This window comes from Mus caroli, unplaced genomic scaffold (genome assembly GCF_978045245.1).
Source record: "Mus caroli unplaced genomic scaffold, Mus_caroli_1 scaffold_13, whole genome shotgun sequence".
Taxonomy (NCBI): Eukaryota; Metazoa; Chordata; class Mammalia; order Rodentia; family Muridae; genus Mus; species Mus caroli.
The window spans coordinates 35014447-35028579 of record NW_028227268.1 but is presented as its reverse complement, the minus strand read 5'-3'; the positions used below and the strand labels follow the sequence as shown (position 1 = coordinate 35028579).

The following is a 14133-nucleotide window of genomic DNA, read 5'->3' as shown; positions in this document are numbered from 1 at the left end:
ATGTAACAATCTCCATTTACCTGACTTTTTCTTTACAACAAAAATAGGGGTGTTCCAGGGTGATTGTGTGGGTTCTACATGTCCCAGGTCTAATTGTTCTTGTACTAACTCTTTAGCTGCTTTTAACTTCTCAGAGGATAAAGACCACTGAGGCACCCACACCGTGTCCTCCGTACACCACGGAATGGGCAAAGGCTCCTCAGCGGCCCCTAGAAAAAACCCAGCCCTTTCTTATCTGCTTTTACTGTGGCTTTAACTGGTGAAATTCTACCTTGTAAATTTTTTCCTAGACCTAGTCCAGGTATATATCCCATTCCTTTCATCATTTCCTTGCTTTTCTGAGAGTAATCTTTAGTCAGTATAAAGTTCATGGCTGACATCACATCTCTTCCCCATAAGTTTACAGGTAAAGGGAGTACATAAGGTTGAAAAAGCCCTGTCCTTCCTTCTTTATCTTTCCATTGTAAGGATTTTGCACTTATAGTTGGTGTAGCCTCATATCCTAATCCTTGTAAGCTATGTGACGATTGATTAACAGGCCAAGAAGCAGGCCACCAATTACTAGATATAATGCTTTTATCTGCTCCTGTATCCATTATACCTTGAAAGGTTTTTCCTTTTATTTGTAAAGATATGTACTTTCTTTTCAAACCTACTCTTTCTACCCTTTGTACACTGCTTTTGCATATGACCTGTTTTCTTGGGTTCGTTCATGTTGTTTAGAATGACTCCAACCTTGAGTTTCCAATTTTTAAAAAAAAATTTTTTTTTAAAGATTTTATTTATTTATTATATGAAAGTACACTGTAGCTGTCTTCAGACACTCCAGAAGAGGGCGCCAGATCTCGTTGCAGATGGTTGTGAGCCACCATGTAGTTGCTGGGATTTGAACTCTGGACCTTTGGAAGAGCAGTCGGGTGCTCTTACCCACTGAGCCATCTCACCAGCCCTGAGTTTCCAATTTTAAGCTAACTTTCTGTTACAAGTAAAAGGCTGCCTGCTCCTTTAAAAGCTCCATTTGCAATCGGCCCTCAGCAGGGCTTTTTCAGCTGTACTTGACTCCCAGCCACCGTGCAGCTAACTTGTCAATTTTTGCTGTGCAGACTGAGACTGCTTTTTATATTTTTCAACATGAAACACAGAACAACAATCATTCAATCATCCAAACATGAATTGACTAACATATAGACAATTTGGTGCACCAAAAACAGACAATAGACAGCTCAAAGGGACACAGATATACTAACCAGAGCTAAGAATATCTCCATAGGAGTCAGAGAGGAAGCAAGACATCTCCCGTTTTCCTTCTGTCCCTAGGAGGGCTCTGAAATAGCTTATTTTCATTTTTTCTCTTTCTTCTGGGAATTCTGCACAGTGGCTGCTTCTAATAGTTACTCCTTTTTCCCTGAGAGCTATCGTTAAGCCTTTGATGAAGGCTGCCTCTTTAGTCAAAGTCCTCGAGAGGAGGGTAAATTGACTTAATTTTTTGTTCTTCATTTTTTATATTATCCTTTATATCTTTATATTATCCTTTATATTTTATATTATCCTTTGTATCTTTATTTTTAGCTTCCTTTCTTTTTCTCTTTTTTTTATTTTTATTTTTCTTAAGTTACTTATTTTTCTGCGCGTGTCTTCTTCTTCCTTTCTCTCTGTTTCTGATATGCCTTCCTGGTACTCCTACAAAATCACTGCCCTTCCTTAACAGATGGTCTCACACAAACCCAGCAACAACTACCAGACCTACTGCGTAAGAAAGCATACCTCTCAGAGACTTACCTTAATTTCTTTATACTTACCGGTACCACCGTTCCTCAGCTGAAGAGTTCTGAATCCACGCTGGATCCTTCTCAGCAGTCTGTTTTACGGGAACCTTTATTAACCGCTCCTTCCCTGCGATGCAGTTCTGAATCCTCCCTGTAGCAGGGGGTCTTCGCTCATGCCTGAAGATGTCTCGTCCCGGGTTTTCGGCACCACTCACCACTTCTTGTGCGCGTCCGACTAGACCAGCAAGAACGACGCTGCAACAGGATCCTTCTGCACACGTTTATTGGGAGAGCTTGATTGTAGAGGCGAATAGACCCCGAGCCCAGCACTGGTGCTGCTTTATATAGGCCTAGGAGAGGCGTGTCTCACACCCAGATTGGTTGTGCTTGGTTGATGCTTACCACCTCATTTGCATGCCTACATCTGATTGGTTAATTTCTCTCTCATCTGATTGGTCAACTTCTCTCTCATCTGATTGGTTAATTTTAGTTAATTCTCAAAACCTCATCTTGGCAAAAAAACTTTACTGCCTATGTATGTGTGGTGGCCAGCAGAAGCCTGCGCCACTCTGCAATGGCACATGTGGCTTCCCACAGATAGGATCTTAGTTTATAAACCAGTTTGGCATTGAACTCATTTGACTGTCCTGCCTCCACCTTCCAAGTGCTGGAGTTATGGGTATATGTCACCGCGCTCTGCTTACTTTTGAGAGTCAAATGCTGGTAGCTACCTCAGTGCCTCACTGACTAAGTTATACTGGAATACTATACAGATATGAAAGGAAATGTGCAGTGGCTTGTATTCTCTCTCATATGGAAGTTCTCCATCATAAGAAGAATGGTTTATATAACATACATGTAAAAACTATTTTACCACAGTTTTTGGATTTATTTTATGTGTGTGAATGTTTTGCTGCCACTTTGACACATGGTGCCTGTGGCAGTTAGAAGGTGTCAGTTCTTCTGAAACTGGGGTTCTAGGTGGTTGTGAAGCACCATGTGGATGCTGGGAATTGAACCCAAGTTCTCTGTGAGAGCAACATGTATTCTTAACTACTGAGCCATCTCTTCAGCCTCATATGACATATTCTTATTCAGATTTGTATACACATAGAAAACTTGTAGAAGAATCCAGAACTTGTAATTGCCTCTGGAAAATGGTTAGAAGGGTTTTTTCCTGTTACATTTTCTTAATGTTCTCCCCTTTCTTCCTCTTCAGCACTTTCTCTTGCGTCCTTGTTAAAAAAGATTTATTTAATATCACACATAAGTACACTGTAGCTGTCTTCGAACACACCAGAAGAGGGCACCAGATCTCATTATGGGTGGTTGTGAGCCACCATGTGGTTGCTGGGATTTGAACTCAGGACCTTCAGAAGAACAGTTAGTGCTCTTAACCACTGAGCCATCTCTCCAGCCCTCTTGCTTCCTTTTTCAACGAAAGGGAGAGAGCTCTCCCGGGTGATTCTGATGTGCACCCTGTTAAGAAACAGCTATATCCTTTATAGCCTCATCTTGTCAAGGACAAATAAATTCCATCTCTCATGCTTAGTTTCTTGGCATTGGTAGAAGCTTTGAGGAACATATTCTTGCCTGGATTCGTGATGCTAAAGTTTTGTTGGGCTCTACTACTGAATTTGTGTGGATAGCAGAGCACTTGTCACCTGAGAGGAAAGGTCTCTGTGTTTAACTAGCTTCACCCCAAGGTACAGAAGACATAAAGAAAACTGTTTGGTAAAGCCATTGCCAGGGAGTAGTAAGGAAAGAACACGGGTACAAAACCCCTATCTGGGTATGAAGCCCTTTTGATCCCTCATCTGTTTAGAAAGTTGAGATAAAGATGAAAAAAGGGATGTGTGTAAAGTTCTTGCTGCTGCAGACTAGTGTTCAAACAATAGTGTAATCACCCTTTTTTTTTTTTTTTTTGGTTTTTCGAGACAGGGTTTCTCTTTATAGCTCTGGCTGTCCTGGAGCTCACTCTGTAGACCAGGCTGGCCTCGAACTCAGAAATCCGCCTGCCTCTGCCTCCCGAGTGCTGGGATTAAAGGCGTGCGCCACCACGCCCGGCTTGTAATCACCCTTTCTGTAATGTCCTTTAACGACTGGAAGACCTTCTAACACTAGATCCATTCAGTGCAAGCAAGGAGGTGTCATGGACGCTCACTGTGTTTCTTTCTGTCCCTAGCCGCTGCTTTGATGGGAGCACTCCTGTCCATGCAGCAGCCTTTTCAGGCAACCAGTGGATCCTCAGTAAACTGCTGACTGCAGGGGGTGACCTGCGACTCCATGATGAGAAGGGTCGAAACCCACAGGCCTGGGCCTTGACAGCAGGGAAGGATCGTAGCACTCAGGTAAAAGTGGGCCTCTGTGTCCAGTAGAAGACTGTGGAGTAAGAGTCAGGATCCACGGGAGCAGAACAAACTTTACAGCAGTCTCAGCATTGGAACTGGAGAGAGAGCTGAGTTGAAGCAAGTTAGTTGTATGTGGAGGCCAGAGATAGATGTTGGGTTTCAAAACAGGGTTTCTCTGTGTAGCCCTGGCTGTCTTGGAACTCACTCTGTAGACCAGGCTGGCCTCGAACTCAGAAATCCGCCTGCCTCTGCCTTCCAAATGCTGGGATTAAAGGCGTGCGCCACTACTGTCTGGCTCTAATACCAGGTTTCTTAAAGCTTGACTCGTGTGTGTGTGTGTGTGTGTTTGCCTGTATTTATGTCTGTGTGAGGATGCCAGGTCCCCTGGAACTGGAGTAACAGTTATAAGCTGCTATGTGGGTGCTGGGAATTGAACCCCGGGCACTCTGGCAGAGCAGGTAGTGCCCTCCAGCCCCATCTTTTTAGTTTTTAAAAGGTATGTCTTTTTCTTGGTTACTACTGTGTATTGTGTATCCATGATGTGTATGTGTGTGCCTTGGTATGAGTATGGAGGTCAGGGAACAATTTTGAGGAGTTGCTTCTGCCATGTGGGTGCTGGAAATCAAACCCAGGTTCTCTGGGAGAGTGGGAAGCAAGTGCTTTTAGCCACTGAGCCATTTCTTCAGCCTCTCCTTTGTTTTTTAAGACAGGCTCCTTCACTGACCAGTGAGCTTGTGAGATCTACCTGTTTCCCCTGCCCTGGTGTTATAGGCATGTGCCGCTCTACCGAGCTTGTAATGCTTTAACTCTGGGACTCTGAACTCAGGTCCTCATCCTCACATGGCAGGAACTTTACCAATGAAGCCACCTCCTTAGCCCTGTGATTTGTTTTAGTGAGGACTAGATAGCATGAAAAACATAAAACAGAATAGCATGCCAACTGCCAGCACTCCCATGTTCAGTCCCTGTCCCTGCCATGGCTTCCTCATTCATGGAAGGACAGGTTCCCTCCATGAAAACATTCCACACCTTTAGAAAATCGTGCAGATTTAGCCCTTTCTAGAGATTTTCCTGTTGAGAGCCCTCAGCTCCTCAAATGCATCTGTATGTTGTTCACACCTTTATTCCCCGAGTCTCTGCTGTGTGTTACAGATGGTGGAGTTCATGCAACGCTGTACTTCACATATGAAGGCTATCATCCAGGGCTTCTCCTATGACCTTCTGAAGAAGATAGACTCTCCTCAGCAACTCATCGGCAGCCCACCCTGGTTTGGTAACCTCATTCAGGGGTGAGCACAGTCTTGAGCCATTTCAGCCTTCCTGATGGGGGCCTTGTGGCTCTTGAGCAGCATAACAGGTTGAAAGGTTGAGGCCGGGAAGAGAAAGCCTGTCACTGATAAGTTACTAGGGAGATAGGACCTATAGACCTTCCAAGATCAGAGTTGTAACATTCACGTCTTCCTCCTCTACTTTTTCTTTTCTTTTCTTCTACTTTCTTTTCTTTTTTAAAGACATATCTCTCGGCATAGCCCCAACTATCTTAGAATTCACTATGTAGACCAAGCTAGCCCCAAACTCAGAAGCAAATCTGCCTCTGCCTTCTGAGTGCTGACATTAAAGGTATGTGCCACCCGACCTGGCAGCAGAATAGTTTTCATTTCGAAGGAGTTGAAACTGCTGCGGCATCAACTAAATAGCCATTGATTGCATACACTATTATATTTCCAGTGAAAGTTGAGCTGGTGGGACCCTGGTGTGCAGGAGGTGGGTTGAGTCTAGTGTGTGGCTGCATGAGTATCATTTACATCTAGTCCTGGCCCATGTTCTCTGGCCTTCTGTAAGCCATCGTTTCCCCTTCTTAGGAAAGCTGTATTTTCCCCATCTGTAAAATGAAAAGGTTGCAGAAGATATGCTTTGTGATTGTTTCCAACTCTGACTATCTGTACTTGTATCTGTTGATAATGGTAGCCGGGATCCAGGAGGGGGTGAGAGAGGCGGAGTCACCAACCAGGGAAAGAGATTTTAGCGACTAGAGTCGAGGTGCAGGTCTAATGTATTGCCCAGCAGCAAGTGAGTTTTTTTTTTATACAGCCTTTGGGCCAATGGGGAATTGTCATGAGCTTTGGAGTAGCCACCTCTCCCCCTGTCACTATCAGGAGATGCCAGGCTGCCGGCATCTGAAGGGACTTCCATGAAGACTGGGGAAGCAGCTACCACCCTGTTCAGGGCCCCTTCTGAGGTTCTACTAGTTTGCTATGACCCTCTGTTTTTGGTCATGCCGTGTGCCAGTGGACATGGCACCTCTGTTACTAGAGCGAAATGGAAGCCTCCTTTACTGTTCTCTGGGACCTACCCAAGAGGTCACAGTGCCTACACTGATGGAAGATGAATCATCTCTCAGATTTAACAACTTCAGACACTAAGTGCTTGTGGTGAATTTTTGGCTGCACCACTTTGTGCTCCCTGCAAGTCACAGGCGCACACCTGCCCAGGAGCTGGTGGCCACTTACCTGAAAACTCACATGGCTGGATGGCTTTATCTCCTGCCACTACTGCGTCCCCTTCTTCTTGTCCAGTCCTGGCGATTCTCCCTGCGTCCTACCATGAAACTCTAGGTATCCTGTACTGACCCATCCAGCAGGTCCAGTTATTCGAGGGTCTCGAGGGGACCTTCTCCTAAGAACCAAATGGGGGGATAGAGAGAGACGAGAACCTTGTGCGAATAACAACAAGGAAACATTCTGAGTGGCATCAAGGTTCCAATGTATTAGCCAGGCCCAAGGTTTAAATGCACAAGCAAAAGGGGAAGTGCCTTTCAGCAGGAAGGATGGGGCAGTAGAATTGCACAAGCAAAAGGGGAAGTACAGGTACTTATCAGCAGGAGGGGTGGGGCAATAGAATTGCACATTCTTTTTTTTTTTTTTTTGGTTTTTCGAGACAGGGTTTCTCTGTGTAGCCCTGGCTGTCCTGGCACTCACTTTGTAGACCAGGCTGGCCTCGAACTCAGAAATCCGCCTGCCTCTGCCTCCCGAGTGCTGGGATTAAAGGCGTGCGCCACCACGCCCGGCTGAATTGCACATTCTTTAGGCAGTTACACGGGGAAGCAGGAACTTGGTGGTATCAGGGTGTGGTCGGGAGTTTTCTAAAAAATCTTCAGTAAGGGCTAGGAGGCGAGCACCTTTTCCTCCCTCTTCTGCCTGTTTAAGGAGATCTCTGATGATTCCTCAATTGCTAAAAAAGGACTCAGGGACATCTTCTCCTTGTTTTATCAAAGCATTAATATCTGCCTACTTTATTTCAAGTTTAAGGGTGTATTTTAGAACCATTCAATACCAGCCATGGACATCTCTCGTCCACAAAACAAAAAATTTTATTAAATCCGTTTTCTTTAGCTCTTATCCCTCTCTCCTAAAGAGACCCCTTCATCTCTTGACTAAAAACTGTCTCTTTGGACAGAACATTCTCCAGGGTTAATGGGACAACAACTGAATGCCTAGGCTTACCTCTCGACGTCCGTGACACTAGAGCGAAGTGGTGGGGAACTGTCTCACTGTCTGTGCAGTACCTCTTTTTTTTTTTTTTTTTTTAGGTTTTTCGAGACAGGGTTTCTCTGTATAGCCCTGGCTGTCCTGGCACTCACTTTGTAGACCAGGCTGGCCTCGAACTCAGAAATCCGCCTGCCTCTGCCTCCCGAGTGCTGGGATTAAAGGCGTGCGCCACCACGCCCAGCTTGTGCAGTACCTCTTGAATCTGTTGTCCGGAGGGTGGTCGTACCTTGTGCCCCACGTTGGGCACCACTTGACCCATCCGGCAGGTCCAGTTATTTGGGGGTCACGAGGGGACCTTCTCCTAAGAACCAAATTGGGGGGTAGAGAGAGACGAGAAACTTGTGCGAATAACGACACGGAAACATTTTGAGTGGCATCAAGGTTCCAATGTATTAGCCAGGCCCAAGGTTTAAATGCACAAGCAAAAGGGGGAAGTGCCTTTTAGCAGGAGGGGTGGGGCAGCAGAATTGCACAAGCAAAAGGGGAAGTACAGGTACTTATCAGTGGGAGGGGTGGGGCAATAGAATTGCACATTCTTTAGGCAATTACACGGGGAAGCAGGAACTTGGTGGTATCAGGGTGTGGTCAGGACATCTGGTGCTGACTTACAGCTGGAACATCCTGTGGTTTTTCTCGGAACGGTGTGTTGTGGCCCGCTTTTGACCCCCTTTTCTTCTCAGGGGGAGAGGCCCAATTCAGAGATCAGGACAATTGTGTTGTCTAAATAGCTCCCAACAACAGACTACGACAATCTATAAATGATTCGTGGCATAAGACTGATGGCCGAATTTTGGGGGAGGGGAATGATTTTACTTAAGCATTTTATGGAAATTGAGTCTCTCTCCCTGAATCGAGGGTGATGAAGCAGCATCCATGTCCGCCTCTTCTCCAGTAACCTGCTTGTTATCGCCAACGTCCTGCCGATGGTAATGAACTGAAACAAATGCCCTTGAAAGAGATGAATCAATTGGAGATTTAACAAATCGGGTCAATTTCTGAAATGCCCAAGGACCGAAGGAAATCAATAATAGGAGTCCCAATAGGGGCCCCAAAAGGGAGGGCAACAAGGTCGAAAGCCAGGGGGAGGTTGAAAACAAATTTTGATACCATGACTCTTGTTGTTCTCTCTCTCTTTTTCTTTTTTCTAAACTGGCAGTAACCTTGGCAATGCTCTCTTTAACTAATCCAGTTTTATCAACATATACGCAGCATTCTTCCTTAAGTGCAGCGCATAAGCCTCCTTGTTGTAGAAAGAGCAAATCTAATCCCATTCTATTTTGAAGGGCAACTTCTGAAAGGGAGACCAAGGAATCAGTAAGATCATCTAGGCCCCTTTTTATATTCTCTATATCTTGGCTAATAGCCTCATTGAGCAGATGGTAATTGCGCGCATTCTGTTGAGATGACACAAGGGCTGCGATTCCGGTCCCAGTCCCAGCAGCACCCAGGCCAAGAAGGACCACAAGGGTCACCGCCGAGATAGGCTCTCTTTTGTGGCGGGATGGCAAGGAGGCACCTCGGTCCCAAAACTTTAATAAGTCATCTGTCTTATGAATACTAAAATTTGGAAAAAGCTGAACCAAGACACAATAATCTCTATTATTTATAAAATCTTGTATAATAATGTATACCGTGTAAGGCCTGTGGAACATGCCAAAAAGGTATCATTTGGGGCAAGAAGATAAAATACCTATTTTTATTTACTCTAAACGTGTTATTGCAAATCTCTAGCAAGGGCCGTGGCGGAAGCAATGCCTGGGCCCAACACACAACTTCCTATCCCAGAGACTTTTGTCAAGGTAAGCTGAACTGACTCGAAAGGAAGCTGCCTAGCATCTGAAAGCAGGGTAAAATTTCCAAATAAGGTTATGCCCTCATAAAAGGGTGGGGAAGGGCTGGTGAGATGGCTCAGTGGGTAAGAGCACCCGACTGCTCTTCTGAAGGTCCGAAGTTCAAATCCCAGCAACCACGTGGTGGCTCACAACCACCCATAATGAGATCTGATGCCTTCTTCTGGTGCGTCTGAAGACAGCTACAGTGTATTACATGTTAAAAAAAAAATAAATCTAAAAAAAAAAAAAAGATTAAAAGGGTGGGGAAGCAGAAAAGCACATCCAACAATCTTCAAAATCTGATGCATTATCTCTTTGTGTCTTGTCCAGCAAGGCTAAAGCAGAAGCATTCAATATAGACCACAGTAAATCAGTGGAAGAGGGGGGCCCCCCCGCAGGGAGAGTGGGCTGAAATAGGGTCGTAGCACGCCCTGGGGCAGGAACGGGAGGGCGGGTACCTGGAAGTTGGGTATTGCTTGGGGATATAGGGTGGTGTAACTGGGGATTAGACCCTATCGATGATTTATGATTATTAGGGATGGTTTTAAGAAGCTGAACCTTAACACCATTATCATAGTTATCTTGATACAATCTTAGGCCCCAGGTCAGAGGGCGAGAACTTTCCCAAGCTTTTAAATTCCTCCCCTTAGCAGTAAATTTTAGGATCAGTGGATTACACCATCCCTTAGCGGGCCCTTCACTTTTGCAAGGATCATCATTGGTGGAATATGTTCCATTATTTTTGAGGGTGATAAGGTCCCACGAAGATGAGGGGCTCCAATAGGCATCGCCAGTGGTCTCACACCCCCAGGAGGCGCAAATAAACGAATCATCATAGCCGCACTTATGACCAAGATTCCGAGCACTATGTGAGGGGCCTGGGCATATGTAAAATCCCTCAGAACGACTGTTTTTGGAAGAGTTGATCTCTGAGGGCCGCACGCTGGGCGGCATTTGCACAAGCCCCTGCACCATTAATCGCCGCTCCAGACCGTTCAGGTGCTTTTTCTAGTGGCCAGAAGAGGTCGGGGACCCCCCAATATGAGGTGGCTCCCAGGGCTAGGTGGCATAGATCTATAATTATGGCATCAAATGTGGGGGCGGAGCCAACTGTCGAGTGAGCAAAGATGGCATCCCCCGCCTGATTTTGGATGATCCAAGTATAATTAAAAACCTGATAGGTCTGGGCTTGCCTGGCTGTCGCCGTCACTACCAGCATCATCAATATGGTGAAAGATCTGTCCATGGCGATCCTATGAGAGAAAACATGAAACATCTTCTCAGGTGCCACCCTGGGTTGTATTAAATGGCTTAATTAGTCTTTCAGGGAGCCATCTGGCTCCCCCTTCCTTGGAATTATAGATGCAGGCTGAGCCTTTTGCCCAGATGATGATGGGGTCTGGCCCATTCCAAATCCCTGTAAGGGGATCTTTACACAGTACTTGAGCATACTCTAGACTGGTTTTAGGATGCCAAAGTCGGTCAGCTGCTGAGCGACCACTCATGTCTAGAGTTAAGCACAAAAAGTGCATGAGACAGTAGCTGTTTTGAATTTCCCTTAAGGGTGTAGATAGTCTCTTGGGCCCTGAGCTTAGTCAGGGTATTCTTTAAAGTCTGATGGGCCCTTTCAACAATTCCCTGCCCCTGAGGGTTATAGGGAATTCCAGTAATGTGCTTGATCTGTAATTGTGCACAAAACTGTTTAAACTTAAATCCCATGGCAGAAAAGGCATACAATGAATGATTTATAACATTGGTAGCTTCTCCAGTGTGGGTGGAGGCACACAAAAACCCACTGAAGGTATCGATGGACACATGCACAAATTTAAGCTTCCCAAAAGATGGGATGTGAGTTACATCCATTTGCCAGAGTTCTCCGGGGACAAGGCCCCATGGGTTAATTTCTAAATGTGGTTCTGGCAATAGGGTAAGACAATTTTTACACTGTTTAATAATTTGTCTGGCTTGTTCTCTGGTTATGTTGAATCGTAATCTGAGTGTCTGTGCATTGAGATGATGTAAAGTATGGGCTGTCTGAGCCTGTGACAATGGGTCAGGCTCGATAGTAAGGCTTGTAAGCCGAGTGGCCTGATCAGCAAGATCATTTCCCCCGACAAGGGTCCAGGAAGTCCTCTGTGGGCTCGAATATGCCCCACAAAAAACGGGTAGGCTCAACTTCTTATGAGCATTTGTATTTTAAGAAACATCTGAAAAGTGGCAGTGGTGGGTTGAATACTAGGGACCACCTCTAAAGCCCTCAAAGCCCTTACCACATAATGGCTATCTGAATACAAGTTAAAGGGAGATGAGACCGATTCAAACACTTGTAAAGCTCCTCGGAGCTCCACCAGCTGGGCCGAGGTGTAGGTGATCTCAATGATTTGGCGTTGTCCTTCAACAACGATAGCAGCCCTTCCATTACTGGACCCATCAATGAACACAGTTAGGGCTTTGGATATAGGCTGCAGCTGGGTAACCTTGGGGAAGACAAAAGGGGTAGTTTGCAAAAACTGAACCAACCTATTGGCTGGTAAATGTGTATCAAAGGTTCCCTGAAAGGAGGATAATAATATAGTCCACTCATCAAATTGTGACTGTAACCAAGAAAGCTGCTCAGAAGAATAAGGTAAAATAACAATATCAGGAGCTTTTCTAAAATGACGGGTAGCCATCTTGATTCCTAGGATAATCACCTGACATATATGAGAAGGGTAAACAGGGAGAACCTTTGAAGGTGTGGCTGGCAAATGGATCCAGAAAAGGGGATTATCATCTTGCCATAATAGGCCAGTGGGTGCAAAGGGTGTGGAAAAGACTATTAAAGACAGGGGTTGAAGGGGGTTATAATAGCCCATGGTTTGTTGATTAATGGCTGACTCTACCCTATGGAGAGCCTCTAGGGCAGCAGGAGATAACTTTCGCGGGGAGTTTGGGTCATAATCTCCCCGGAGTGTATTAAAAAGGGGCTTTAGGTCTCCAGTAGTTAATTTTAAATAGGGACGTAACCAATTTATATCTCCTAGCAACTTTTGGAAATCATTTAAGGTCCTCAGCTGTGAGGTGCATGGATGGTTAATTTCTGGGAATGTACTCTAATGGGTTCTAATTGAAAGCCTAAAACATAAAAGGGTACTGAACTTGAATTTTATCAGGAGCTATGACAAATCTCCACCTTTGGCGGGCCCTAAATACGGCCTGGGCAACCACATGGGTGGAGGATAATTCTTTTGTGGCAACGAGCAGGTCATCCATATAGTGTACTATATAGGCATCAGGGAATTCTTGTCTCAAAGGGTTAATAATCTGTGCCACATATTTCTGACATAAGGTAGGGCTATTAGCCATTCCCTGGGGTAAAACCCGCCATTGAAAGTGGGGATTTGGTCCCACGTGATTTACAATGGGAATGGAAAAGGCAAAACGGACACAATCTTGGGGATGAAGTGGGATAGAAAAGAAGGAATCTTTAATATCTATGACAATTTTAGAATAACCTCTAGGAATTTCGATAGGAGATGGTAAGCCTGGTTGAAGTGCCCCCATCGGCATCATGATCTTATTTACAGCTCAAAGGTCCTGTAACAGCCTCCAGGCTCCACTTTTCTTTTTTATGACAAATATGGGTGTGTTCCACGGTGAGATAGAAGGCTCAAGATGTGACAGTCTCAATTGTTCCTGCACCAACTGTAAGGCTGCCTGAACTTTCTCTTGAGGCATAGACCACTGATCGATCCAGACAGGATCATTGGACTTCCAAGATATTTTATCTGCCTGGAATGCAGGAGGAGCAGTGGTCTCTAAGAAACAAGGTCTGCCCCTAAACCCTTTTTATTATTTTTGGGTGTGGGCATAATGGGAGAAATCCTTCCTTGTTCATCTTTCCCTAGACCCTTCCCTGGGAGGTACCCTGTTTTTAGCATCAAATTCGTGACAGTCTAGTTGGGGCTAAACATTATCATCCCCATTTGGAAGAGCATGTCTCTTCCCCATAGATTTACAGGAAGGCCTTTGACCACAAAGGGTCGAACAGTTCCAGTATTGTTTTCTTTGTCTGACCATGTTAGCAGTTTGGAGCTTTGTAAAGTGTAAAGTGTCCTGTGTTTGACACCTTACAGTGGGCTGTAAGGGCCAGGCTGCAGGCCAATGTGTTAAGGAAATTACTGTCGCATCTGCCCCGGTATCTAGGAGCCCTTGAAACTGTTTGCTCTCTAGAAACAAAGTCAGCATGGGCCGTGAATCGGTTATTTTCTGTGCCCAGTAGACTTCTGAGGATCCCAGGGAGGATGGTTGTACTGGCTATTTTTGTGTCAACTTGACACAGCTGGAGTTATCACAGAGAAAGGAGCTTCAGTTGAGGAAATGCCTCCATGAGATCCAACTGTAAGACATTTTCTCAATTAGTGATCAAGGGGGAAAGGCCCCTTGTGGGTGGGACCATCCCTGGGCTGGTAGTCTTGGGTTCTATAAGAGAGCAGGCTGAGCAAGCCAGGGGAGGCAAGCCAGTAAAGAACATCCCTCCATGGCCTCTGTATCAGCTCCTGCTCCCTGACCTGTCTGAGTTCCAGTCCTGACTTCCTTTGGTGATGAACAGCAGCATGGAAGTGTAAGCCGAATAAACCCTTTCCTCCCCAACTTG

General features: G+C 45.4%; 1 protein-coding gene across 3 annotated transcripts in view; it reads left to right on the top strand.

The window, feature by feature from the left end:
• Tex14 (testis expressed 14, intercellular bridge forming factor) overlaps positions 1 to 14133 on the top strand; it is a 164995-nt gene that overhangs the window by 76534 nt on the left and 74328 nt on the right. For all 3 annotated transcript variants that reach the window (XM_085829697.1, XM_085829698.1, XM_021177802.2), the window contains exons 4-5: positions 3952 to 4117; positions 5270 to 5406. In XM_085829697.1, coding sequence (XP_085685823.1) covers positions 3952 to 4117; positions 5270 to 5406 — 303 coding nt within the window. The remainder of the gene's footprint in view (positions 1 to 3951; positions 4118 to 5269; positions 5407 to 14133) is intronic.